Below are 25902 nucleotides of genomic sequence, written 5' to 3'. Positions count from 1 at the left end.
CCTCACCGGGCGGAAACTCGGAATGACGACAACAATTACGCCACTATCATGCGTCCCATTTGCCAGGTTATAATATGGCCGCCGCAGCAACATCCGACCTAGGCTTCTCACTAAATATCCCGGCCTGACCAGCTCTGGGGCCTACTCCAGGTCAGGAAAGGGAGAAACAGGAGCGCCGGTACAGCCACCAAGATTTCCGGAAGGCTCCACCAGGTCTTTAGCACTTCTGGTCTGTCTGGTAGGCACTCGCCCGCTGCCCTGTACCGTCACTTCCGTCGTCTTACTGCGCCCAAGATTGAGAGCATGGCTGTCCAATCAGGTGCGGTCCCGCCCCCAGGCCCTGGCGGGGGCGGGGTCTGAGAGCGCGAGGCCTCGCCCCTCGCAGGCTTGTGACGTCAGAGCCGCCATGACCAGCTATCCGTATGGGCAGGTGAGTGCGTGAGGGGCCCGCGAGTCCAGCTAGGGCCCGTGCCAAGCCCAGGCCTGGCGCCCCCCGACTCTTCTTTCCCCCGCCTTTCTCCGTGCCCTTCCCACGCTTGGTTCGCTTCAGCGAGACCTCGCACGGGAGAGAACGCAAAAGGGACCATCGGTCGCGCCCGGCTTACGTCATGCAGGACCGCGCGTCCGGGAGGTCGTGTCGCGCCCCCTCTGACGTCGTGCAGGCGAGGCTTCGGGGACCTTGGAACCCACAGGTCCATGCTGGTCCCGGCCTGGGTTCCACACCCTCCCAAGGCTCCCGTGGGTTCCCTGGCGGCTGTCATCCGCTGACAGGATGTGTAGAGCTCTGGTTCCATCAGTATCATTTTGGGAAATACAGGCTTCCGGACCCACCCCCCACATACTGCGTCAGAGTAGTCCGGAGAATCAATCAGTGGTTGTAGCAGGCGCCACAGGTGAGCTGGTTTGACCACTTAGTCCAGCAGCTCCATTTCACATATAGGAAAAAATGAAACCCCAAGAAGACATAGAATTTATCTGAAGTCACCAGACAGGCAGCAGCAAAGCTGGGGTCAGAACCCGGGTTTTCTGCAGATGCCTTTTCCCCACTGGCCAGCCTGTCTTGATTTAGCCAGGAACACCGCAGCAAGGTGATGCTGTGGCCAGAATACTTTATCAGGTGACAGAATAGTAGGATGGTCAAGTGCAGTGTAGAGTCAGAGGTAGGTTCACATCTTGGCTCCATCACCTAAATAGTTTTGATCCCTTGAGCAAGATGTTTGCCTTTCTGAGTCAAAGTTTCCTCCTCTAAAATGGGGCCTAATGGAGTTTACTTCATAGAGCTATTATGAAGACTAATGAAATGATGCTTGTTAAGCATTTGGTGCATAATGTGTAACACATGTTGCCTTTTAGTGTTTTTTTGTTGTTGTTTGTTTGTTTGTTTGTTTTACTAGACTCCTAGGTCAGTGCTGGGTGGACCGTTAAAATAGCCCCCTCATATTGCAGAGGAGGAAACCGAAGCCTAGAGAGGGGTCATGAGTTGCCCAAGATCACACAGTGATTTAGGAGTTAAAACCCATGCAGGAAAAACTGGAAAACAAGATCATATGGGATATTACAAAGTGCTTAACTGAGTATAGTCACATGCCAAAGAAGTGGTAAGAGTCCTTACAGGGAGGGAGTGTAGCCCTGTACAGTTGACACAGTATTTCGACCTTTTTATCCCTATCATGAAGGCCCTATAGGCATACAGGGATTATTACACCCAATTTACAGCTGAGGAACAAACCCAAAGAGGTTAAGTGGCTTGCCAAAGGTCACACATAGCAAGTGAGGGTGAGGCCACGAGTAGAACTCCTTTCGTTGCATACTTAGCAGAGGTAGGAAGAAGAGAGGCCAGGGTGGGCTGGGGTTAGAAGGACGCATCATGTAGCAGTGTTTCCCAAATTCCATTCCATTTGCTGAGTCTTATAAGATATTAATAGGTATTATTAATAGAGGATGATTCTGGGGTTAAATAAGTTTGGGAAATACTCTTAAATACAGCTGAATAAGTTTGTTCACAGGGCATTTCAAAATTCTTAATTTGCTATTGGACATTGTAAATCTTCCAGGAAGGAATAGAACATGCAATATTTCTTAAATTTACTTAACCATGGAACTTTCTTTCCCCTCTTTTTTTTTTTTTAGCGTCTGTTCATTTTTTGTGACACTGGTATTTCTGAGGAACACAGTTTGGGAAAACATTACCATAGTTTATTGTTTCTAGGTTGATGTTGATGTTCTGTCTTAGAATCACCTGAGAGCATGTTAAAAGAGCACACTTTTGGGTCCCACTCAGACCTGTTCTGTGCCCAGGAATCTGCATTTTAATAAGCTTTGGGGATAATTTGTATGCATCCTGGAAGCAGTGACAGGTTAGACAGAACTGGGCTAGAATCCTATTACTTAACACATTAAAACTGCCATGTGAGTTGTATTTAACTTGGGCTAATTTTGATCCAGGGGCCTCGTGAAGCAAAACCCTGCAATTGGTTTGTGAAAATCTTACTTGTTGATGTTCTTATTGTTACAGTTAATATTGACAATTTCATTCTAAAAACGTGGATTGCGTTGCATATAACTCACGCACAGAAAACAATAAAAAATAACAAACTAGAAAGGATCATTTTGTTTTAATAAAACACCATGGCCCTAAGGAAAAAAATTTTTTTCTAGTGTGGCAATCAATGTGTTAACAGTTGTATGTCCTTGGACAAACCATCTAAGGGCTCTGAGCCTCAGTTTCCTCACCTGTAAAAAGGAAAAAGTAATACCTGTAAAGGCTGAAAGGAGGATGAAATGCAGGAAGTCCTACAGGGAGCTTGGCACGTTGTTAGTACATAGCACATGCCAGTGCTTGGTGGCAGCTCTGGCTGCTGTGATTACTATGCGGTGCTGCCTGGGCTATGCTAGGAGTGAAATACCAAAAAGTAGTACAGAAAGAAAAGTGTCTGGAATAGAAGAAGAACTGGTACTTTTTTCCCCACCATACCCGTGTCCACCTCCTGGTCCCAGGTGTTCGAAAAAGGAAATGTATGGTTTTAAAGCATCTCAGTCAGTGCTGCCTCCCCTCCCCTTACTACATAGCCCTGGAGGATTTCAGCCTATTGTTAAGAGTCAAAATTCCTGTAATTTTCCACTGCCACCAGCCCAGGGTACTCAAGCGTGGACCCGGTGTAGGAATAGTAAAACTCAAGCACCCTTTGGTTCTATGAGGGAACCATCTTGGTCGATTTCAGTGTTTAAGATCTTGGTCTGTGAGGCCAGAGAGATTTGGCTTCAAATCCCTGCTCTGCCACGTCCTTGAAGGATTTTGTTACAAATATGAGTCTCAGTTTCCCCTTCTTTAGAGTGGGGTCATAACAGTACCTACCTCAGAGTTACTGCAAAGATTAAATGAGATAGTCCACATAAAGTGCTTGGCATGTAGTAAATAATCCAAGTGGAAGAGTAATGTAGGTATGTAGATTGAAGAATCGGTGTGCTAAGTATTAAACGAGAGTAAGTGTAAGGTACTGGCACAGCACAGGAGGGATACCTAACTCGGTCTAAGGGTGCATAAAGACTTCTTAGAGGAGGTGATGTTTAAGCCAAAAATGGAATCACCGGTAAGAGTTAGCTGGGTAAAGAAAGGAATGGTGTTCCAGTAGAGAAAACAGCTGCACAAAGACCAGGAAGCAAGTAAGACAGCTCAGTATTGTGGAGAACTTTAAGATCAGTTTAGTCGTAGTGATGAGGGGAAAGAGAGTAAGAAATGAGACCAGGCAGTTAAGCAAGGGCCAGATCCCAGAGGGCCTTGTAGGCCTTTTTGGGGAGTGTGACTTCATCCTAAGAGCAGCGAGGGAACCAGTGAAGAGTTTTGTCCCATTTGTGCTTTGGAGCGATTACCGTGGGCACTGTGAGAATGGATTGAGGCAGGGATATTAGTTCCGAAGCTATTGAATTAATCTAGGCTAAGGAGGACAGTGACCTGGTCAAGGTGGATTTGAGAAGCATTTGGGAGATAGAGTTGAGAAAATTTGGTGCCGAACTGAGGTGACGGAGGGGAGGAAAGAGGAGGTGCCCAGGAGGGCACTAAGGCTTTAGGTTTGGGTGACTGGCCGGAAGGGGTTCCATTCACTGAGAAGGGAATGCAGCGGGAGGAATGGGTTTGGAGAGCATGTCCAGAGGCTGTTGGCTGTGTGGGTCTGTAGCTCAGGAGAGGGGAAACGGAAGAGAAAGGTTTTGGAGTGTCAGCACAGAGGTAGTGACTGAAGTCTTGGGACAGGTCTTGGGACAGTTCTTGGCTCATTGTTTATTGGTTGCATGTTTCTGTCCTTTAAATGTTTTAGGAGGCTCTGCTGGTGAATGCTTGAACCATTCCTTCTGTCGTCTTGTGGTTGTTTAACCCCTTAGCCTGGGCTGCCACCTCCTCAGCAGGCATTTGTGGGGTAGCTCTGGGGCTTGTCTTTGCAATGCAACCTCCTCCCTTCCTCATCCGGGCTCAGCTTGGAACAGTCTTTGATACCTCTGAGCTTCACAAGGGTTTTGGGGGTAAAAGAAGGAGCCCTCAGAACCAAAAGAAAATACAGAACTTTCTGAGTGGGTTATTTGAGAGGAAGTAAGCTCCCCACCCCTTGTGGAAAGGCAAATAGAGATTCCATTATTGACTCAGAGGTTGGATTGAAGGGTCTTTGGGTTTACTTCCAATAGGTGGGTCTCGAACTGAGTCTAGGTGCTGGGGTGGAAAAAAGAGTAAGATTCTTCTGAGACTCTTATTTCTGGCCTTGAAGGCTCTGAAAGATCACCTCCTTCCCCCTCTGCCCGCATCTACTGTAGAAATTCATCATATGTGACAGAAACATTTAGCACAATCCCTGGCACAGACACACGCTAGGCACTCGCTTACTGAGTGAACAAACAGAAGGAAGCAGTGTAGAGTCGTACTAGAGATAATTTTCTGTGATGCTTTGGAAGCCGTGGTTACTGAACACTTCCTGTCTTTTTTTCTCCTCTCTTCACAATCTTGTTTTTATCGGTATTAAATACTCCTGGGAAAACTCTCAAAAGGGTTGGCAGCATAGAATTAGTATAAAATAACAGGGAATCAGGGACTCTGGTTTTCATTTCTGGTCAGACCTTTGCTCACAGCTCAGTGACCCTGGGAACCATGTCATCGTCTTCCCCAAACTTCCTCTGCAGCCTGGATTCCGCCTCAGTTGGTAGCGCCTTCGTCTTGTGCAAACTAGAAACCTGAGTCATTCTAAACACTCCCTCTCCTCACTCCCCCTCCATCTCTTTCCTAATCTAATTAGTCACCAAGTCATGTCTAGTCTATCTCTGAAATAGCTTCAGAATCCATTCCGTTTTCTCCATCCCCAAGTCTGCTGTCTGGTTCATGCCCTGCCTGCCCAGCACCTGGGCTGCTGCCTCCCCTGCTAGCTCATCCTCCACGCTGCTGCTGCCCCCGCCGCTGCCGCCGCCGCCGGTTACTTCTCTAAACAAGGCTCTGATCACGTTTCTCCCCTGTTGGAAACCCTTCTAGGGCACTTTGTTTTCTCCAGCATAAAGCCCAAACTCTTTAGAGTGGCGTTCACTTGTTCAAATATTTATAGAGGCTTGCAGGTGCCTGGCACTGTGCTGGGCCCTAGGGCACCATGATGAATGAGGCCCAGCAGATGCGCCTGGGGAGCGTACTGTTGGCAGGGGGAGATACTAGACAGACAGAAGCTACTCTTACACATGAGTAACTCACAGTAACTGAAAGGTGGCAGGAGAGGTGTTTGGTCAAGGATTGAGTAAAAGGCCTGCCTTTGCGTAGCCCATCCCCTGACCATACCACGCTTGCTCATATAAGCCTTTGTCTTTCTTCTCCCTCTGTCTGGAGTGTCCTTCCCTGCCTTCCTTTTGGAGAATACCTGTGCATCCTTCAAAGACCAACTCCAGTATCACTGCTCCTTCCTCCAGGAAGCCTTCCTTGACCCACTTCATGCACTGTTCATTTGATTATTCATTTATTCATTCAGTGAACAGAATAAATTCCTCTGTCCATGTTTCTTTATAGCATGTAAGTAGTTTTTCTGATGGCACTGATCATATTGTATCATAATTATCTATGGGCTCCTCAAGGGCAGGGCCTCATCTAGTTCTGTGTCCCCGGGCCCAGTGCAGAGCCCAGCACAATATTGTCATTGTGCAAGTGCTTGCTGAATGTCACTGAACAGCACTGTACCTCAGTTTCTTCATCTGAAAAATAGACCTACTAAACACTTTCCTTTTTTTCTGTTAGCGAAGATTCTGCCAGTAGTGTTTGTGTGTGTGAAAGTGCGTTGGGCTTTAATACAGAAGGGCTTTAATGCAGGGCAGAAAGGAAAGGGTTTAGTTGCTGCCAGACTACCTCAGTCCCTGGAGTGTGATAGCAGGAAGAGCAGAACACCTGCCTGGCAGTACCTGCTTTGTTGGCCTGGGGACATTTCCCAGCTGGAAGCACTTTGCTCAGGTACCCCTGGCTAGGTACAGTTTATGGCTTTGCTCACAGGGCTTACAGTGGAACAGCTACTTCCTGGCCTGGTGTCCAGCCTGTTCTTTGGGTGTACCCAGAATCTGCACAGTCCCCGCCTCTTTTCCACCCCACACTGGACTCCTGTGCCCTGCTGCTTAAGGAAAGAGCACTGCAGCAGGAGGCAGTGGGAGTCAGTGGGTGCGGGGGAGGTGGGGGAGTGGTCCAGGCCCACCTCTGTCTCCAACTCGCAGTATGACTTGGGCAAGTCCCTTCCCCTCTCCTGGCCCTAGTTTCCCCATTTGTAAAATGAGGGGGTTAGGTTAAGTGACTGGCCTTCTGGGTACCTCTCCTGTCACACCACTACAGCCCCATTGGGAATCTTGTTCATTCTTTAAGTCGCAGCTCAAACGCCGCTTTCTCGTGGAAACCCTCCCTGATTTTACCCTTTCCTTTACATCCCTGTGGCACACGGCTTATGTGTCCATTTTAAATACCTGTTTCCTGGCCGGGCGTGGTGGCTCACGCCTGTAATCCTAGCTCTCTGGGAGGCCGAGGCGGGCGGATTGTTTGAGCTCAGGAGTTCGAAACCAGCCTGAGCAAGAGGAAGACCCCGTCTCTACTAAAAATAGAAAGAAATTAATTGGACAACTAAAAATATATAGAAAAACTTAGCTGGGCATGGTGGCGCATGCCTGTAGTCCCAGTTACTTGGGAGGCTGAGGCAGGAGGATCGCTTGAGCCCGGGAGTTTGAGGTTGCTGTGAGCTAGGCTGATGCCACAGCACTCACTCTAGCCAGGGCAACAGAGTGAGACTCTGTCTCAAAAAAAAAAAAACAAAAACAAAAAAAAATAAATAAATACCTGTTACCTTATGGTGTTTTGTTAGATGTTACGGAGAGTGTCTCCACGCTTCTCCTGTTAGCCGTGAGCACCTTCAGATTGTTCCACTCTCCTTTATACCCGCCCCAGAGTTTAGCTGGCCCAGGACTTTGCTGACAGTAATAACATAATAATAACAATAGCAGCTGTGTTTTATGTATGATTTCTTGATCATTTGCTTTATGCCAGGCACTGTTGTAAAAACAAGTCATCTTATATTAGTGGTTTTCAGACTGTCTTTTGAGTCATTGTGAGGGTTCTTCAGAGGCCCCCCCAGAATCTATCAAGGGAGGGGGCCCCTCATGGTTGGATCTATGGAACCTCCACCTTGCTTCAGCCAGAGCAACTTTCTTTTACGAATTTTATTTATTTTTTTTAATCAAAAGATTTTATAGCTAAAATTGAAACTAACAGAATTTTGCAAGATTATTTCTCGTAATCTGCAGAACAGTCCAGTGAGGATGAGATGATTACATTTTGGTCGTGAGGGAGCAGACTCAGAGAGATTGAGCCACTGGCCCCATCATGAACTCAGCTGGTGAGAACAGAGCTTTGAATCGAAATCTGTCTGTGACTTTAGCTCCTATAATAGCTACGGCAGCTTCTAGTGAGGAAGCGCTTCCACGATGCTGAGGGAGGGAAGTAGCACGGCCTGCTCCTGCCCTCCCCCAAAAAGCCTCTCTTCCTTGAACATATAGGCCCCTTTTAGATGACTATCAATTTGGTCTTAACATTGAGGGTGATGGTCCCAGAAGCTGTCAAACGCAACAAAAAGAGAAAGCCCAGACTCTCAGTGGCTAGGCCACTGCTGTGCCTCCAGGTTGAGCTAGGACGTGTCTAGATGGTACCTTCCTCATAGCTGGGCCCAGCTGCTCTCTGTGCCCTTGAGCTCTGCTTCTTGCAGATGTGTTAGGGCTGTGCTCTGCCAGGCCCTGCACTGGCCATTTGGGGAGATGGAGCGGAACGCTCTTAGCCTCAGGGGTCCCTGGCTGGTGGCGTGGGGGGGTAGAGAAGAGAGGGATGCTCCCCTATGTGCTCTAGTGTGCAAACGCCCTGGACTTAGAGGAGACATGGGTTCTGGTCCCAGCCCCTCCACACAGTCTGTGTGACTTTTGTGGACTTCAGCTTCATCCTCTGTAGGAGGCTGCTATTAATGGTTAATATATATTGAGTGCTTACTCTGTGCCAGGCTCTGTGTCAAAAGGCTTCACATTTTGTTCACATACCAACCTGAGAGGTAGGCACTATTATTATTCTCATTTTACAGCAGAAGATACTGAGTCTTAGAGAGGGAAAGTCGTTAGTCCAGTTAAATTGGAGGAACCTGAACTTGAACTGGTTTTTTTAACCACTGTACCATATTGCCTTAGGGATAGGGTCTCCCCTGCCTGCCTCACAGAATCATGAGTGAGGACAGGGAAATGTTTTTGCTTCGTGAGCTGCAGTAGGGTATGGAAGACATGCTGTGGATCCATCATTTGTGACTGGCGAGGGTTGGGGATGTTGGGTGGAGACCACATTTGTGCTCCAAATTCTGCAGATAGAGATGGGGGTACCTCAGGATGGGCATTTGGAATTCTATTTGATTCACCTGCCTACTCATTCATCCACTAAATATTTACCGAGCATCCATCCTGCACTGGGAACTGGGGATAAACTGGCAAACCAGACATGATCCCAGCCCTTGTGGAGCCCCTTGGTGTGCAGAAAAGGGGACTCAGGAGGGCAGGATTCCAGCCCTGATTCTGCAGCTCTTGATTTTGGGTAACTCATAGCTCCTCTAGAAGCTTCAGTTTGCCCATCTGAGCAATAGGATCGTAATTCCAACCCTACCATAGGATGAGTTGAAAGAATGGCAGTGGAAGTGCTTTATAGCTGTAAAGTGCCATACTGTGGCTACTTTCTGGCCTCATCATTCTGACTGATGTCTTGCTCTTCCTGCAGGGCTGCCCAGGAGCTGCAGGACAAGCTCCAGGAGCTCCTCCGGGTAGCTACTACCCTGGACCTCCCCATGGTGGAGGGCAGTATGGCAGTGGGCTACCCCCTGGTTATGGCGGTCCTGCCCCTGGAGGCCCTTATGGACCACCAGCCGGTGGAGGGCCCTATGGACACCCCAGTCCTGGAGGACCATATGGCGGTGCGGCCCCAGGTGGTCCCTATGGTCAACCACCTCCAAATTCCTACGGTGCCCAGCAGCCCGGGCCTTATGGACAGGGTAAGTAGGGATTCTCGGATTCCATGTGCCTCTGACTTGGTTCTGAGTTCTCCACAGCCCATCCTTGTCCTTCCTATGGGTGTGCAGGCACCCTGGTCTCTAGCTCCTTAATGTCTTGCTTCCAGCTTCAGCTTGCATCTGCAGAGTGAGAAGTCTGTCAGGTAGCTTTGCTGTGGTAACAACAACTCCAAAATCTCCTTGGCTTACAGCAGCAAGCGCTTACTTCCATTGCTTGCTCAAGCTTATTTACTCTTGCTTACATGTCAGTAGCTATGGGCTGGCTGCTGAGTTTCTGTTCCACTTGTCTTCTCATTCTGGGATCCAGGAAGAAGGAGCAGCCCGTATTTGGGGTATGTTATCTTTGTGGCAGAGAAAAAAGCAGGAGAGCTAGCAGGAATGCACAATGCCTCTTAAAGTTTCTGCTCTGAAGTTCTGTATGTCTTGTGCACTCACATTCTTTTGGCCAGGGCACATCCCCTGGACAAGCCTGACATCAGTAGGGTGGGAATGGATGCTCCTCTCGTGGAGCTCTGCAAGCCACCGGGCAGTGGGAGAGGATGCACAGTGCTCTCACAGGGAAGGGAGATTAGCAGATAATTCCAGGTAATAATGTAGTCTACCATGGGGAGAAACCCAGTGTAAATATCCCTTATTCTGTAAAATGTCTCAGACTACACACGTTCCCACGCTCTCTGCTCAGAACTTTATTTTGCTATTATCTTGTTTAATCATCACAAAAATCCTGGGAAATGGGTTCAGTTTAGAAATTGGGACATCAATACTCAGGAAATTATACATTTTGCCTAAAGTCACATAAGCTAGTAAGTATCAGAGAGCAAGGATTTGAATCCAGGTCTGCTTTGATTCCAAAGCCTGAGTTCTGTACAAGCCACACAGACCACACTGTTACAGAAACTCTCCTGCTGGGGAGGACACTGCTGTTTTAGGAAGGTAGGTGGAACCTGCCTGGATTTCCCATGCAAAGAGATCAGACTAGTCCCTCAGTCGGGCAAGTCTTTTTCCCTCTGGCCTCACTGGGCTTCAGGACTGGGCAGTGTGGTTTCTGTCCTCCACAACTGCTTGTGGCTGTCTCTGATACTTTCTTGTGTGAAGGAGCCCCTTTTGTGGCCAGTTAACTCAGCATCCTAAGATAGACTTTTCTGCTTCTCTGTTTTCATCAACCACCCACTCCCAGCTCACCTTTTCCAGAGAATTCTTGATATACTGGAGGGGTACAGGCCCCTTCCTATTCTTTAGAAACATAAAATCAAACAGAGAGGTGACTAAAGCACTATATGAAAAGCCCAAAGAGCTCATGGAGTAGAAATCAACTGCAGGTACTCGTGAGTCTATACCAGTGGCCCTCTTGCATTAGCCTGAGGATGTCAGCTTGATGGAAGGCTGGTGGTGGGTGAATTTGTGAGGCTTTGTGTGTGGGGAAAACCTGTAGCCAGGGAGGCACCGAGGCTGGCCCTTCCCAGCATTTTTGCCAATTGGCCTTGAGACCTGGGCCTGACTTCCTTGGTTCACACCCTTCCTCCAGGTGGCGTCCCCCCCAACGTGGATCCCGAGGCCTACTCCTGGTTCCAGTCGGTGGACTCCGACCACAGTGGCTACATCTCCATCAAGGAGCTGAAGCAGGCTCTGGTCAACTCCAACTGGTCCTCGTTCAATGACGAGACATGCCTCATGATGATAAGTGAGTTCCTTCCCTGTGGGCCTGAGCTGGGGCAGAGCCACCTGACGGTTGACAGGAGGTGGGTGAGCAGCCATTCTCAGGAGAAATCCTTTGGCTAGGGAGGATTTCAGGGAGGAAGCTGGGTTCAAGGTGAGATCCCTTAGACTGAGAGCTCTTTCCCTTAGATCTTTCTTAAGTTCTAGACCCTGCTGAGTTACAGGCTAACTCAGTTTCCAATGGGACTCCCTCCCCTGGTGGGAAACAGCAGGGAGGGGTCAGCTGCGAAGGCTGCAGAGAAAATGCGGTTCTGACTGAGGATGGCCAGGGCAGGAGGCTGGTGCAACACTGATGCAGGTGTCTTTGGGTGCGGGCATCTGGGCTTCAGGCCTGTGGTTCTATAGAATCTCCTACTGCAGCCTGGGGAGAAGCCTACCTCAGTGGTGCCCAGGACCCTTAGCCCTCAGTTTGAAGCCTTCCTCCTCTCCTTTCCCTCCTCCCCCTCAGACATGTTTGATAAGACCAAGTCAGGCCGCATTGACATCTACGGTTTCTCGGCCCTGTGGAAATTCATCCAGCAGTGGAAGAACCTCTTCCAGCAGTATGACCGGGACCACTCGGGCTCCATTAGCTACACGGAGCTGCAGCAAGGTGAGGGCCATGGCAGGGGCTCAGTGGGCAGGGTAGACCAAACTCTTCTCTTTACTTCCTGAGACAGAAAAAGGGGTTTTCCTCTCACCACCAGAGGTCCACCTGTGCTACCAAATGTTGTCCTTCGTGCAGGCCTACTCCCCCCACCCCTTCTGTGACCTGGCTGGGGCACTAAGTCATGATCCAGGGCAAGGAAACACCGGGTCCAGAATCAGGGCTGGACTCCCTGGTGACAGGACTCCTGGCAGTGCTGGGTGAGACAGCCTCAGCCCGCAGGGACCCTTATGGGTGGAAACTCAGCGCCTTAGGGCACTTTGAGACCCGTGTGTGTGTCTTGGATGGCTCTTTCCTCTCTAGTTTCTAGCATGCAGAATAGAAAGAGCTCCACATGGGCTCAGAAAGATGGGTTCTCTTGCCACCTCTGCTGGAAGGCAGTTTCATTCCCAGCTCTGGGACCTCAAGGACTCTAGAAGTTGCAGCTATGGAAGATGACCTGAGGCCACAGCCCCAGGTCTGGTTCCAGTCTGTCTCTGTGGGGCTGGAGCCTGCAGCCAGAGCTCAGGTCAGCCAGTGAAAAAGGATGGGTGGCTAGTGAGGTTGTACGAAGGGAGGTTGTACGAGGTTGCCACCCAGGAGGGGGAGAGGGCTCCCCAGAGAGTCCAGTCCCTTGCCTTGTCTGTGGATTTCAATCAGACAGGAAAGGTCGGTGGGTGCGGTGAGTGCACCACACCTGCCCCCTGGCAGAAGGGAGAGTTGATCTGTATTGATCACCTTCTCTTTTGCCAGTTTCTGTCATGCTTATTGGTCAGGGTGATACTAACAGCAGCAAAACTGATTTTTATTGAATGCTTGCTGTGTCGTAGGCACTGTAATACGTGTTCTTAATAGGTTTATATAGTTCATTCTTCCCATGTACTAGCTACTATTTATCAATCAGCACCCATTGATCCGCACCCCTCATTATCTCCCTTTAACAGATGAGAAAACTGAGGTTTAGTGTAGTAAACTTGCCCAGGGGCCCACATAGCCAGTGGAGAGCTGAGATTTTAGCGTGGGCTGGTAAGTTATGCAGAGAAGGAAGGAAGCATCCCAGTGGGGGATGGGAGCAGCACGTAGGCTGTGACGTTGGAACTGCCCAGCAACTTTGTCTGGGGAAGTGATGGTGACTTCGTTAAAATAACCCTTACTGAGTGCTTTATGTGCCAGGCACTGTGCTAAGTGCTTTACATGATCACCTCCTTTAATCCTTACTAGAACCTACAAGTTAAGTATCATCCCCATTTTAGAGGTGCTAAGACAGAGGGCTAGTGAGGCTCAGCAACTTGCCCAGGGTCTGTCTGACTCCAGAGCAGGTCCTCATAACTTCCCTGCTGTGCTGCCTCTGATACCTGCTCTAGGCAAGGTGGTCCTAGGGGGTTTAGGCTCCCTTTTGGAGTGCAGATGAGTCAGAGATGATCACGGATAGACCGTTGTCATCTCTGGGATCCCATGAGCCCCAGTTGAACAGACAATAATGGAGATTTGGAGAAAGAAGGATGGAGGCCTTCCAGCTATGAGGAGCATCCAGACGGAGCCCCTGTTGCGCTTCTGACATCTTGGACAGACCCTTGGGACTTCTCTGACCTCTTTATGCTCCTGGGCACATCCCCTCAAAGTCCCCTCAATTGCTGTGCTCTGGCGTTGCTGGCCAATGGAGGTGCTCATGGCAGGTTTCTGTGTGTCTCCTCTGTATGCCCCTCCTCTCCAGCTCTGTCCCAAATGGGCTACAACCTGAGCCCCCAGTTCACCCAGCTCCTGGTTTCCCGCTACTGCCCGCGCTCTGCCAATCCTGCCATGCAGCTCGACCGCTTCATCCAGGTGTGCACCCAGCTGCAGGTGCTGACGGAGGCCTTCCGGGAGAAGGACACAGCTGTGCAAGGCAACATTCGGCTCAGCTTTGAGGACTTCGTCACTATGACAGCTTCCCGGATGCTATGACCCAGCCCATCTGCAGAGAGCGGAGTGCACAAGGGACCTTTCCTGGCTCCTTATGGTGGGAGTAGCATATGGACTTCTCTTCTTTTCCTCCCCCTTCTAAGAAAAGATTCTCCCTTGCTTGATGCAGCAGTGTTCCCAAAGAGGGTTGGTAATCCTGTATCAAAGCCACCAGATAGTGAGGGGCCTGACCTAGGAGAGGACTGGAAGTTGAATGGCGCAGCCTTGCAGCAGGAGCAGGAGATCTCGGTCCTTGTAATGGAGTTAGTGTCTGGTCAGCTGGGCTCCCGCCTCTAGCTTTCCCCTCTCTGCCCTGACACCAGTGGTAAGTGTTCATCGTCTTGTTACCATTGGCACCTGTGTTCCCTCACCCAGGCTGTCCTGTCAGATGAGCCCATTTTCTCTAAAGTAGAATCTGACCAGCGTGAGAGATTTGCCCGTGGGACCAGCAGCCTGGATTCTGCCACACCCACAAGTCCTTGTGTGTTAACTTCTAGCTGCCTGGGGTCTCTCCCTGCGCAGGGAGCTCAGACAGTCTGCTCCCTGGACATCTGTGGCCGGGCTACTGTCTTTGCAGCTTGGACCGCTCACTTGCCTGCCATGCTCTGCTCGGCTTCAGTCCCCAGGGGACAGTTGTCACCTCCCCCTGCCAATGCTTTTTTTTTTTTTTTAAATTCTGGTTTTTTCATTTGGGGCCAAAAGTCCATTGAAATTGTAAGCTTCAATAAAAGGATGAAACTCTGGAGGTCCATGTTTTCCACCATGACTTCCCAGCTCCAGCTTTATCCATTCATTCACTCGTTTATTCTTTCACTCAGTGAATGTTAAATACATACTATACACCAGCCTATGCAGAAAGCAGCAGCTCGGGGAGGGGATGTGGCCTATATGTGGCTTCTCTCATTTGCCAGGGTGAAGCTGAAGTGTAGGGCAGCTGGTGTGAGTCCCGCTGGTTCAGTTCAGTGTGGCCTGGAGTCAGCTCAGTAAGCGACTGTTCAATAGCAGTCTTAGGGCTGGCATTCTGGGCTGGAAGCAGCCACCCCAAACTTTTCACAGCATGGCCTTTTTATTGTCTCAGGACCTAGTTTTATCTTCCAGACAAACTCCATTTATTAAGTCATAAGTTTTCCCCCATTTTTATTAAGCACAGACATCTGTACTTGCCAGTCGGATCTTTAGATCAGCATGATATCCAGTCTACACTGAGTGTCTATAATGAGCTGACAAAATTTCAATCAAAAGCCAAAGACACCAGACATTCTAGTTTTCCAGGGGCTTTATCATGGGTAATGTGTGATTATCCTTTGGCTTTTTGAGATGAAGATAAGAGCTCTGTAGCCCTAAGTAGGGCTCTCCTCCCTGCAGTGGGTGGTTGAGGAAGTAGCTATGACTGTTTTGCAGGTCAGTGAGGCCCAGCAGGCATGTCGGGCTCGGCCAGTTCAGCCCCATTCTCCTCTGGGCTGCTGTAGTGCTAGAATCCCAGAATCTGATGGAGTCCGGTTCCCAGGGGCCAGCCCCCATCTAGAGCTAGAATCCCCTCCATGGCCCCCCTGTGAGTCTGGCCTCTGCTTGCCAGCCTCCAGTGACAAAGAATGTAGCCTGTTTCCTCCGTGACTGATAGAAACTTTTGATGTGAATTCTAAATCCTGCCATCTTGGAGACACTGCCCATTGGCTCTGGTTTTCTCTCTTGGGCCACCCAGGACTTACATCACCCTTACTGCTTGCCAACCCTCATTCCCCCAAGTCCTCCCCTCCCTAGGCAGATAGCCCCCAGCTCTTCAGCAACCCCTCACTGGGTGAGCATCACTCCCCTTGGCATCCCAGTCACCTCCCCTGAATTTTCTCCATTTCATCAGAGTCCCCTGCAGTGGAGGTTGAAGGCCTACCGTGGTGCTGGGTTCAGCCAGCAGGAAGTAGAGTACAACTACAGCCATTAGAAGAAGATCCTGTTGTTTCTTTGTTCCTCCTGAGCCAAGTGTCTGCTGAAACCCAATGGTGCCAGTCGGAGCCGCTCACCTTTGTGCTCAGCTGGGGCTGAGGAGCCCAAGACCTGGGTTGATCTTGTGGGCACGGTTGGTTCTGAGCTTGGGGGCCAGCCCTCAACACCTCATTCTGCACACTGCATCTCCAAGGCCTGTCTACGACTGTGCCAACAGCTTTGGACCTAAGGCCAGGGCGAGTGTGGAATGGGCAGGACAGCTCAGCCCTCCTGGCAGCAGCCACACCATCCACAGAGAGCTGGGCTGGTGAGTCATCCGGAGAGCGGGTGACATACTGAGACCACACCTTCCACCTGCTCTGGGTAAAGCAGGGCGCCTCAGAGGAGCGGTGCTGAAGCACTCCTGGGCTGGGCGCCTGGCAGCACCATGGCTCTGCCCCGCTTCTTGACGGGTGAGGTCAGAGGGGGCCTGCAGCTCCATTAATCAAGTTAAGTAGGCCTGGTGGTGGGCACAGCTGAGTTGGCCCTGCCAGCTGTCTCCGTTCCTCTCAGCAGAGTAGCACTTCAGCCTGTGCTCCACGTCCTGCTCTGGCAATGAGGATCAGGGCCTTTGGCAGCCCCATAATCATCTTGGTGGCAGACGGAGCACGTCTGGCCAAGTCTGTGGCTTTCTCTTTTTATCCTCTGAATTCATAGAAATAGATGCAAGGCCTGATTTCCAAGAAGGTGAAGATAACAGTAAATCAGTCTGTCAACCTGCTGTCTGCCCACCCTATCCGCCACCTCCCACCTTCCACAGGCCACTGGGCCTGTGAGCAGACAGATGTGTCAAGGATCGAGTTCCTGGGCGTCACGTGATTGGCACTGCCTGAGGAGGCAGCACCGTGTGTGCTCTGAGGCCTGGCTGTGAGTCCATCTGGGATCAGGTGGGGTGGAGGTGCCGGTGGGAGGTCAGCAAATAATAGCATTCCAGTGCCTTCTTGCCTTCTCCCCTCCCCCCAGCTTCCCCACCTTCCTCTGCTCCTAACCTAAGCAGCACAGATTTCGTGCAATGACAAGGAAGGGAACGTTCAGTGCCAGGCTTTTAATTACAATTGCTTCGGGCTGCTGGCCTCCGTGCCAAATGGCCATGGAGAGAGTTTTATCACACCACAAAGCCAACGAGGTCCAGGCTGTGGTGTGTGCACTCGGCACCTGGCGAGGGCGGGACTGTGCCCGTGGCTCTCTGGAGAAGGGCTGGGCCGGATTAGTTCACACAAGCATCTGAGCAGCTGGCCAAGTGCAGCCCTGGGCTTTAGGGAGCCACTGGACCAGATGGAAATACCTGTTGAGATTTTTAGAGCAGACCCCAAGGAAGGCCTGTAATTGGGTAGGAGAGGGGTCTCTGGGAGGAAGGCCCAGCTCCGGAAGGATGATGGGGATGGATTGTACCATGGGGTATGGCCAAGTGAGAGAAGTATAATAATCACATTCACAACACTTCACAGTTTACAGAGAACTTTCCACTTTCTTGAGCATGCTTAATCCTCACATCAACCCTGCTTAGGGGACACGAGCTCAGAGAGGGGAAGTGATTTGCCCAGAGTCACACAGGCAGAAAACCAGCACTGGAGCCCCAGCCTCTCACCGCATCCAGCAGTCTTTCCTTGAGGGGTATGAGTGGATCCCCCAGGAGCCAGAGAGCAGCCCAGGAAGGGAACAGGTTGCACCCCCAGAGCTGGAGCCTCCAAGGCAGCCCTCACTCAGGGCAGCACCGTGGTAACGCTGGTGAGTACCACGTGCTCAGAGACTTTGGAGACGGAGCACCGGCTCTGCAAGGACAAGGACTTGTGGCAGGCAGAGGAGCCGGGACTGGGGGCCTTCAGAGAGCCGCAGGGACCCAGGCCAGGCAGGCAGCAGGAAAAGCCAGCCTTAAACTGCTCCCGAAATTTGCCTTGGTTGGGAGACAAAAGACACAGCCATAAGGAGACAAATGCAGCAGGAAAGGGCCTTGAGCCCAGGGCCACCCACGCAGCTCCAGCCAAGCTGCCTGAGAGAGGGCAGAGAGGGAGGGGTAGAGCTGAGATGGAGAGCCCCGAGGCAACCTCTGCCAGGGAGAGTGAGGACAGAGTTTCCCGAGGAGAAATGCAATTGTCATCTGATTCCTTGACTGCGCTCTGGCTCAGAGCCTGGCTCAAAACGTGGTGTCTGGCTCAGGGGCCTCGGGTCACCTCTGCCCTCCTTGATGTGTACATGGAGAGGGATCAGGGCCCGCTAGCTGTTGCTAGGCTTTTCCCATCTCTGCCCTATGATGATGAAAATGACAGCAGCTGCCACCCTTGCATATGGCAGTCACACTGTGCCAGGCACTGTGCCGGGTATCTCAGCCTCTGTCCCCTAGAGCATCCCAGCACCCCGACAGGTCCCAGTCTTTTATCTTCACTTCACAGATGAGACCGCATAGAGTTACAGTAGCTTGCCCAAGGCCACCCAGCCAGGAGCCAAACCTGGTTCTAACTAATTCCAAAGCCCTTTTAAAGGAGAGGACTGAGTGGGGAAGGAGGGGCCACTACACCACCGGTTCAGCCCACATATCCCAGGGAAACAGATTTTGTCTGGAACTGAAACCGCCGTGATTGTGTGTCATCAGCCTGCCAGCCTCTCCTTGGCCAGCACGGGCAAGCGCACAGTGGGTCCTCAGCAAGTGTAGGCCAGACAAGGGCTTGTGCATCAGTGCGTCTGCTGCCCTCCCCTCCCCTGCTCTCTCTTTTGAGCTGGAAACCAGCAGGCAGCCTTTGCTGAGTAATTCTTGAGTCTCAGTGAGGGTTATACTGTTGACCCCAATCCCTTCTTTAACCTTTTAACAATTTCTCAAAGATTATTTGTGTCCAGGCTTGAACAGTCAGCTGGACCAGTCCTTTAGAAGCCTAGTCCCAAAGTCAGAGGCCTGGTGAGTCACACTTCTGCTGAGCTGAGCCAACCTGGGGGGGCAGGGTGTGTGTGTGTGTCGGTGGGGTGCTGGGCCGTTACCCCCGTGAGACTGGAAGGGATGAGAACTCTGGCACAGCAGAGAGAGGAGGCCCGGAGTGGGAGTGGGGGGCTAGGGGACCAGGACTTACAGAGGGGAGAGTGGGAGGGCTGGTGCTGGAGGCAGGTGGTTCCAAGGACAGCCCCCAAGATTCTGGCCACTGCCAGCGTGTGTCTAGCTGGGCAGGGGAAGCCCATTCCCAGGCCTGGGCTGTCTCTGCCGGTGACCCTCCCTTACCAGGGTTGCGCAATCATCCCCTCAGGCAGGGGCCCCCGGGCCCTCTTCACACAGGTCGGGCTCCCTCTGGGGAAGATGGGCTCCTCCGCCCGCCCATGCCAGCCAGAGAGGGGCCGATCGGAGGTCCTGCTGTGCCTGCACCCGAGTGCGAGGGGAGGCAGCTGGCCTAGCCCGTGCCCTTCCACTCATTCACTGGTCTGCAGAATCTGCCAAACTAGATCCTGGGTGCTGGCCGCTGCTGGGAGCGTGGCCTATCTCCCACTCGGACCAGGGCTGCTCTGAGTGAGGGCTCCCGGAGCAGAGTCACAATGCCGGGAGACAGCAGGTACACCTCACCTCCCATCTTTTATTTGGGCCCTGGGTTGGGGATGGGGAGACCTGTCCCGGGGACTGTTGGCCACCCTCAGTCACTGCCTCGCCAGCCCACTCACCACTGAGGAAGTTGTAGATGATGGGGTTGGCGGCACTGTTGGCGTACACCAGCCAGTGGGAGAAGGTGAAGCAGGCATAGACGGCTTCTCGGTCGCTGGCTTGGCGGAACATCCCGAACACCCTAGGACCGGGGTGGACAACAGTCAGAAATGGGGTAGCTGTGTGTGTGTGTATTGGGAGGGTGCTGCTCGTAGAACTAAAGCCGTAAAGTACAGGAGTTCCCACTGCACCCTTCCATGCGCCAGGTGGCCCTTGCCTGGGCCTCTGGATCTGAGATCTCCACCAGTTTTGGGGGCCTGGAGCACAGAGCGTGTGACCACAGTGGGCCTGGGGACAGGCACCAGGGTATATCTGCTCAGTCACTGGCTATCTGATCCCCTGGGGCTCCCCAGCCACTTCTCATCCATCCTCACAGCATTTTTCAGTTAGGGAAACTTGAGGCTCAGAGAAGTAAAGTGACATGCCCCAAATCACATAGCCAGGAACTAGCCGAGCACAAAGGCCAGGTGAGATTATCTCCTGTCCAATAGGCCATGTTCTTTCCCTGGCACCCTGTGACACTCATTTGCTGTGTCCCGGTGTCTCTCCGCCTGGAGTCCCTGCAGATACCTGCGTGGCTCTCTCTCCCACTTCCTTCAAGTCTGCTCAAATGTTATTTCCTCAGAGTGGGCTTTTGTTAAAAAAATCATTACATCTAAAACAAAACTCCAAACCGCACCAGCCTCTGTCATGTCACTCTCCACCGTCTTTCCCTGTTTTATTTTTCTTCATAGCAATTATTACTGCCTGACATCCTCCTGTACACGGATTTTTCTATTGACTTCCCTTCTCTCCCACTAGACTGTAGCCTCCATGCAGGCAGGGTCTTGTCCGTCTTGTGCACTTGTTCATTGTATTTCCAGGCCCCTAAAATCTGAGGATTGAGTGAATGCATGTGTGAATTTCCATTCATTTTGTGAATGAAGAGATTGAGGCTCAGAGAAGAGAAATGACCTGCCCCCCAGGATCACACAGTGGAGACGTGGCAGAGCCAGGTCTTTCCCCAAAGCAAGGAGAGCCCCTTCCTCTGACCCCAAAACTTCTCCCTACCCCTGACCACCCGCCCGGCGCTCTCACCTCTTGAGGACGTTGAGGACACTGATGGGCAGGTAGCAGAGGGCGAAGACCAGCAGCACCACCATCAGCATCTTGGCCGTCTTCCTCCGCGCTCGCATCTGCTTCACCTCGGCCAGGAAGGCGCGGGCCCGGGGCTGGGGCTCTGTGCTCGGGCCCTGCCCCTGGTCCTCCAGCTCTGAGGGCCGCTTCCAGTTCCGCACCAGGGCCGAGGTGGTGCCGGGGATCTGTCCAGCACACACGACAGCAGCGGTGGGTATGGCCCTTGGGAGGGTTGCTGTCTTTGGCTGGCCCACTCTGGGCTGGACACTGGGGCAGGGTGGAGCTGGGCAAAGGGAACAGAACCTTGCAATAGCAAGGGACCTAATATTTACGATAAAGACTGACACTCCAGACTCGAGAGTGAACAGCGCACTTTCATTTTCCATGAGCTCATGGTGCAACCTCCTACAACATGCCTTTGGAAAGGAATTTTGGCCCTTAGTTATAGATGAGGCAACTGAGACTCAGAGAGGTGGGGGACTCTTGATAGGGCCTCAGGCCACAACCCAGGGTCTGAACATCCTCACAGCTGCCCATCCATCCCCCTCAAACCTCTAGCTCCACCTTTGGGCGTAGGGTTGGGGATGGGGGTGAGTTGGGCCTCCCCTGGCTCATGCCACACTGGGGGAGGCCTGGGCAAGGAGGGGTGGGCAGGTGGGCAACATGGAATGGCCTGACCCTCAGAGCACGGGTCCCCACCTGGGTCAATGCCCATAAGCCTGGGGTGGTTCTGGGCTCCTGGAGCAGTGCAGACATCCTCAAAGCCTCTCCCACCACTGGACCCCCACATCACCCTACAGCAGAGGGGCGTGGGGCTAGAGTTCAGGAAACTTCGGGTCCAGGGCCAGCTCAGACATTCACCAGCCAACTTCCTTTCCTTTCTAAGCCTCGGTTTCCCGTCTGGATAGTGCCTGTGCCCCGCTTGTCGGGGGTCTGTGAGGAGCAGATGGCAAGTATTGGTGGACTGCAAGGCTGGCCAGCCAGGAAGGGCCCTGCTGGACTGGGCGCTCCTCCAAGGCAGGGCCTGGGTCTGAGCCAGTCCTCTCCCCACCCACCGCCCTGCATGGCCCGGGCGTGAGGCAGAACCGTCTGCGGGGTGTAGGTGATGTGGAATGCGTGTGAACGTTCCTTCCCCGGCCTGCCCGTGTTCTGGCCTGCATCCTCCCCCTGCCCAGGCACCGACCCAGGACTCGCTTCGGCTAGTGCCAAGGGCCCGTGAGCACCCCGCCCCCACGAAACCCTGCAAAATGCACTGTGGGTCAGTCGGTAAGGAGGAAAGGAGGCAGGCCCGGAACCAGAAGGGCTCTGCCACTCACTGGCTCTGGCAAGTTTGTTGCCCTTATCAGGCATTAGTGAAGTTGATAAAATTGCTTCTTTTGTTAGATAGTTGTTAAGACATCAATGCAAACTGCCTAATTTGGCAAGTAACACGGAGTTGCTATTATTATTGTGTAAACTGAGCATTGGAATCCCACAGATCTGGGTTTTAGTCCCTGATCTGCTACCCACTAACTGAGTGATCTGGGAAAGTTTCTGGGTCTCAGTTTTGTCATATGTAAGTGGGGGACGATACTAATATGTGGTGGCTAAGAGGATACAAGACCAGCTGGGTGTGAGTGGCGCAGTAAATGGCCGCTGCTAATCGTAGCAGGACGTGAGTTACTCTGTCATTCCAGGGAGCCACTAGCACTTTCGGCCTTGAGTTCAACGTGTCTCTGGGGTCTGTCTCTCTCTGGTTGCAGCCAGGATGGCAGGTTCTGAAGGCAGAACACTCCCTTAGACCAGCAGCCCTGCCCCCTCCTAGCCCAGACAGTGACACCGGAGTGGGCCTCACCTGGCGGCCCCAGAGCTTACGGAAGATCTGGAAATAGGCCACTGCCATGAGGCCAAGCGGGGCAAGGTATGTCACAATGAAGAAGCAGCTATGGTAGATCTTGGGGTAGAGGTCATCTGCAAGGCCAAGAGAAGCAAGCATCAGGCCCCTCTGCAAGCCCCAGCCTGCCCTGGTTAGCATTGTCACCCTGTCCCAAGTAGGGCCAAAGCAAGGCCTAGGGGCAGCTGGACCCCATACAGGCATCAAGGTAGATAGAGACCTTGGAGTTGCCTAACCTGGGGGTATCCATCCTGGAAGGACCCCTAGCAGATATCTACACTGGAGGAGACATCCATGCTGGGAGTATCCCTGGTAGATGTCCAGTGTCCTCTAGGGAGATACCCACCCTGGAAGTGCCCCTGATAGGCACCTGCCCTAGGGGTATGCGTCCCAGAGTCGCCCACCCTAGGGATGCCTGCCCAAGGCTCCACCGTTACCTGCCCAGCGCTCGTCGCAGACAGAGAAGAGCCGTGTGCGGTTGGCTAGCTCAGGCAGGACACTGCTGCATTCCATGACAGCAGCCTGGGGCACCATGACAGCCAGCGACACAGCCCAGATGCCCAGGATGGAGCCACGGGCACGCCGGGCTGTGCTCTTGAACAACAGTGGGTGGCAGATGGCATACCAGCGGTCCAGGGCGATGAAGCTGAGAGTCAGCACTGCCACGGACACGGACACGGCCTGCCCCGTGGGGACACAACATCAGTCCCTTTGGGGGCCACTCAGAGACGTGGGGGTGGGTGAGTGACAGGGCTCACAGCCCAGAGATACTGGGGAGCCAGGTGCGGTGCAAATCCTGACTCCACCACTTACTGGCAAATCACTCACCCTCTCTGAGCCTCATCTGCAGAACAGGAATGTACCATCTCCCTGGCAGGATTCTTAGGAGAGCAAGTGAAATCACATATGGAGAACACCCAGCTCCAGGCCTGGTACATAGTAGGTGCCCCGTACTATGAATAATAACGCACACTTATGGAGCTTACTGTGTGCCAGGCACTGTTCTCATTATCCTTACAACAACCCTACAAGGTGGGGGCTATTACCCCGTGTAGGTGAGGCGCGGACCTCACCTGTCTGTAACCCCCATGCTCAGGGTCAGCAGAGTTAATCAGGTGAGTAGAAAATCTCAAAATAGTAGGAAGTCCAAGAGGCATTTCTGTCTGCCCTGGGATGCCATCCCTTCCCCGGGCTGTTAGGAAAAGCTGTTGGGAAAAGGAGTCCTCACTTTGGGAGGCAGAGATGACTCTGAGCCAGAAGTGTGCGTGGGCACTGTCTCCAGTGGTGCCCCTGCTCTCTGGGGTGCAGGGAGGGGGTGGAAGGGTACAATGGAGAGTAAACACTGGCCTCTGGCCAGCCCTCCTTCCAGCCCACTAGCCCATCTGGACATCCTGGTTCCTACCCCTGGGGGAGGGAGGACCCTGGCCAGCGGTGGAGGGAGGGGAGCAGGCTGTTTCTACCAGGCCCCCCCAAATCTGCCCCTCTTGGGATAAGGGAGCAGGCCCCGCATGTGTACATGTCACTGTGGGCTTGTGCCCCTCTCCTCTATTGTGTGCCCATGTACATGGAGGTGACTATATGCGTCCACGTGTCCATGTATATGTCTGTGGGTGTGACCAGGAGGGGATCTCTGTATGAGTATGTGGGGCTGTGTCTGTGTCCTGAGTGTCTGACCTGGTGGCCCACCCTTGCTAGCACTAGAGAATGACACTGAAGGGGTCTTGAGCCAGTGACCTGTCTGGAAGGCAAGTCTGAGGGTCACTGAGACCTCTGTAAGGCCATAAGGTTTGTACAGGTGTGACAGGGGGTGGGGAAGGGTGGTGGGGCAGAGCTCACCTGTAGGTAGGGGATGACCTTGCAGAGGGCATGGCCAAAGAGCCAGGACTCAGTGATGTCCACTAGCAGGCTGGCTGGCAGGCAGATGGCTGTCACCAGCACGTCAGCCAGGGACAGGTTGACGATGAAGTAGTTGGTGACTGTCCTCATGTGGTGGTTCCGCCACACAGCCAGGCAGACTGCAGGGTGGGGGCTGGGTGAGGTGAAGCGGGTGGCCGGGCCACGCCCACCCTAGCTCCGCCCCATCAGCGAGCCCCCTCCCCTCCCACTACCCCTGGAATTGGAGGTAAGGGCTGGCGGGGGTGGGCGCAGGCAAGGCCCAGGACCCCTTCCAGTCTGCAGCACCACAGAGCAAGACCTAGACCCACCGAGCGTGTTGCCCACCAGGGCCACGAGGAACACAGCCACGTAGGCTGCGATGAGGACCCACTCGTACGGCTTCGGGTACAGATAATCACGCCACAGATAGCGAAGAAACTCATCTTCATAGTCCGGAGGCACCGGGGACGGTTCCCTGCTGGCAGTGGGGACCCCCATCTGGGCCTCTGCGGTGGCCGAGGGCTCCATGAGCTCAGGAGCCGGGGCAGCTGAGGGGCATCCCGGGCCAGCCCTCAGTCTGCTACCCTCGGGGGCCCGGAGCCTTGCACCCAGGTCTGTGGGGTCTTAGACCCAAAGTTCCTGAAGGAAGGAAGGGAGGGAGGGAAGGGTGGGGGAAGGAAGGAAAGAAGGAAGGACGCGTTAGGGAGTGTGCCAGGCATTTGCATATAAGCTCCCTCTTAATTCTCACTGTCGTGACATCATTGGAGCAAGACCTGGGTTGCATCCCGGCTCCACACAGGTTGCCCTTGGGTACGTCCCTCGTTTCTTTCCTCCTTAGTTGTCCCATCTGTCCCCGGAGCAGTAACCGTACCTACCTCGCAGGGCCGTGGCGAGGAGTCCCAAGCTCGAATGCGCGTCACCAGGACCCTGGCGCGGGAAGGAGGCTTCGCGGACTGCTGGTTACCATGATTAGGGAGCCCTGCTTTGCAGATGAGACGGAAGCTCAGAGAGGTTGCACCCTTAGCTCAGGGTCACAAAGCTGCTAAGCCAGGTCTACTTGAACCCACCAAACACCACAGATGTGGGAGGGGAAGCCATTCCGATTGCAAATATTCTCTCGTGAGCTAGTTCACAGGCCTTAATTTTTGGTTGGAAAAAAGGGGTCCAGGGAGGTGTTAGAGACCCAGGCCCCTCCCACCAGACCCGCCAGACCCTCCCCGGTGGGCGCGCGCGCACACACACATACACACACATGCACAGCCGGGATCGGGGGACGGCGGTGTGGGAAGGAACTGACGACCTCCTTGAGAACTAGGAAACAGCCCAGGCCCAGCAGCCCCGGCCCTCAGGCCCCCTGCCAGGCCCCCCTGGAGTCGCCCGGGCCGCGATGCTCCCGGCGGCCGCCAGGAGTCGCTGGGCCGGCGCGCAGGCCGGGCTCCATTCATAAATCCGGCCTCGCTCCCCGCCCCTCCCTCCTCCCGCCCGCAGACCCCTCCCTGCCTCGCTCTGCTGCGACGACCCCAGA

At 52.9% G+C, this 25902-nt stretch overlaps 2 protein-coding genes across 2 annotated transcripts; one reads left to right on the top strand and one right to left on the bottom strand.

Annotated features, from left to right (window-relative positions):
- The first annotated feature begins 375 nt into the window (after nt 1–375).
- Nucleotides 376–14602, top strand: PEF1 (penta-EF-hand domain containing 1). Its single transcript, XM_012642316.1, has 5 exons — nt 376–430; nt 9287–9557; nt 11101–11256; nt 11740–11883; nt 13631–14602. Exons 1-5 carry the CDS (start codon nt 407–409, stop codon nt 13858–13860), a joined length of 825 nt encoding a protein of 274 aa, XP_012497770.1. The 5' UTR covers nt 376–406; the 3' UTR covers nt 13861–14602.
- Nucleotides 14603–17507: 2905 nt separating this feature from the next.
- On the bottom strand, nt 17508–24937 carry HCRTR1 (hypocretin (orexin) receptor 1). Its single transcript, XM_012642315.1, has 7 exons — nt 24707–24937; nt 24339–24517; nt 22940–23183; nt 22464–22579; nt 20591–20814; nt 19474–19595; nt 17508–17731 (listed from the first exon to the last, which is right to left on the bottom strand). The coding sequence occupies exons 1-7, from the start codon at nt 24903–24905 to the stop codon at nt 17541–17543; spliced, it is 1275 nt and encodes a 424-aa protein (XP_012497769.1). The 5' UTR covers nt 24906–24937; the 3' UTR covers nt 17508–17540.
- Between the last annotated feature and the right edge of the window lie 965 nt (nt 24938–25902).

The sequence above is a fragment of the Propithecus coquereli genome, unplaced genomic scaffold (assembly GCF_000956105.1).
Source record: "Propithecus coquereli isolate 6110/MARCELLA unplaced genomic scaffold, Pcoq_1.0 Scaffold178, whole genome shotgun sequence".
Taxonomy (NCBI): Eukaryota; Metazoa; Chordata; class Mammalia; order Primates; family Indriidae; genus Propithecus; species Propithecus coquereli.
The sequence above is the reverse complement of the archived record's forward strand: the minus strand, read 5'-3'. Positions and strand labels throughout refer to the sequence as shown.

Excerpts from the sequence above, each read along its gene's own strand:
- PEF1 (XM_012642316.1), top strand. The coding sequence starts at position 407 with ATGACCAGCTATCCGTATGGGCAG. Across the intron at positions 9,558-11,100 it reads GCCCGGGCCTTATGGACAGG|GTGGCGTCCCCCCCAACGTG; the intron begins GTAAGTAGGGAT and ends CCCTTCCTCCAG. Across the intron at positions 11,884-13,630 it reads CTACACGGAGCTGCAGCAAG|CTCTGTCCCAAATGGGCTAC; the intron begins GTGAGGGCCATG and ends CCTCCTCTCCAG.
- HCRTR1 (XM_012642315.1), bottom strand. The coding sequence starts at position 24,905 with ATGGAGCCCTCGGCCACCGCAGAGGCCCAGATGGGGGTCCCCACTGCC. Across the intron at positions 24,518-24,706 it reads CCTGGTGGGCAACACGCTCG|TCTGCCTGGCTGTGTGGCGG; the intron begins GTGGGTCTAGGT and ends CCCACCCTGCAG. Across the intron at positions 22,580-22,939 it reads CTGCGACGAGCGCTGGGCAG|ATGACCTCTACCCCAAGATC; the intron begins GTAACGGTGGAG and ends TTGGCCTTGCAG.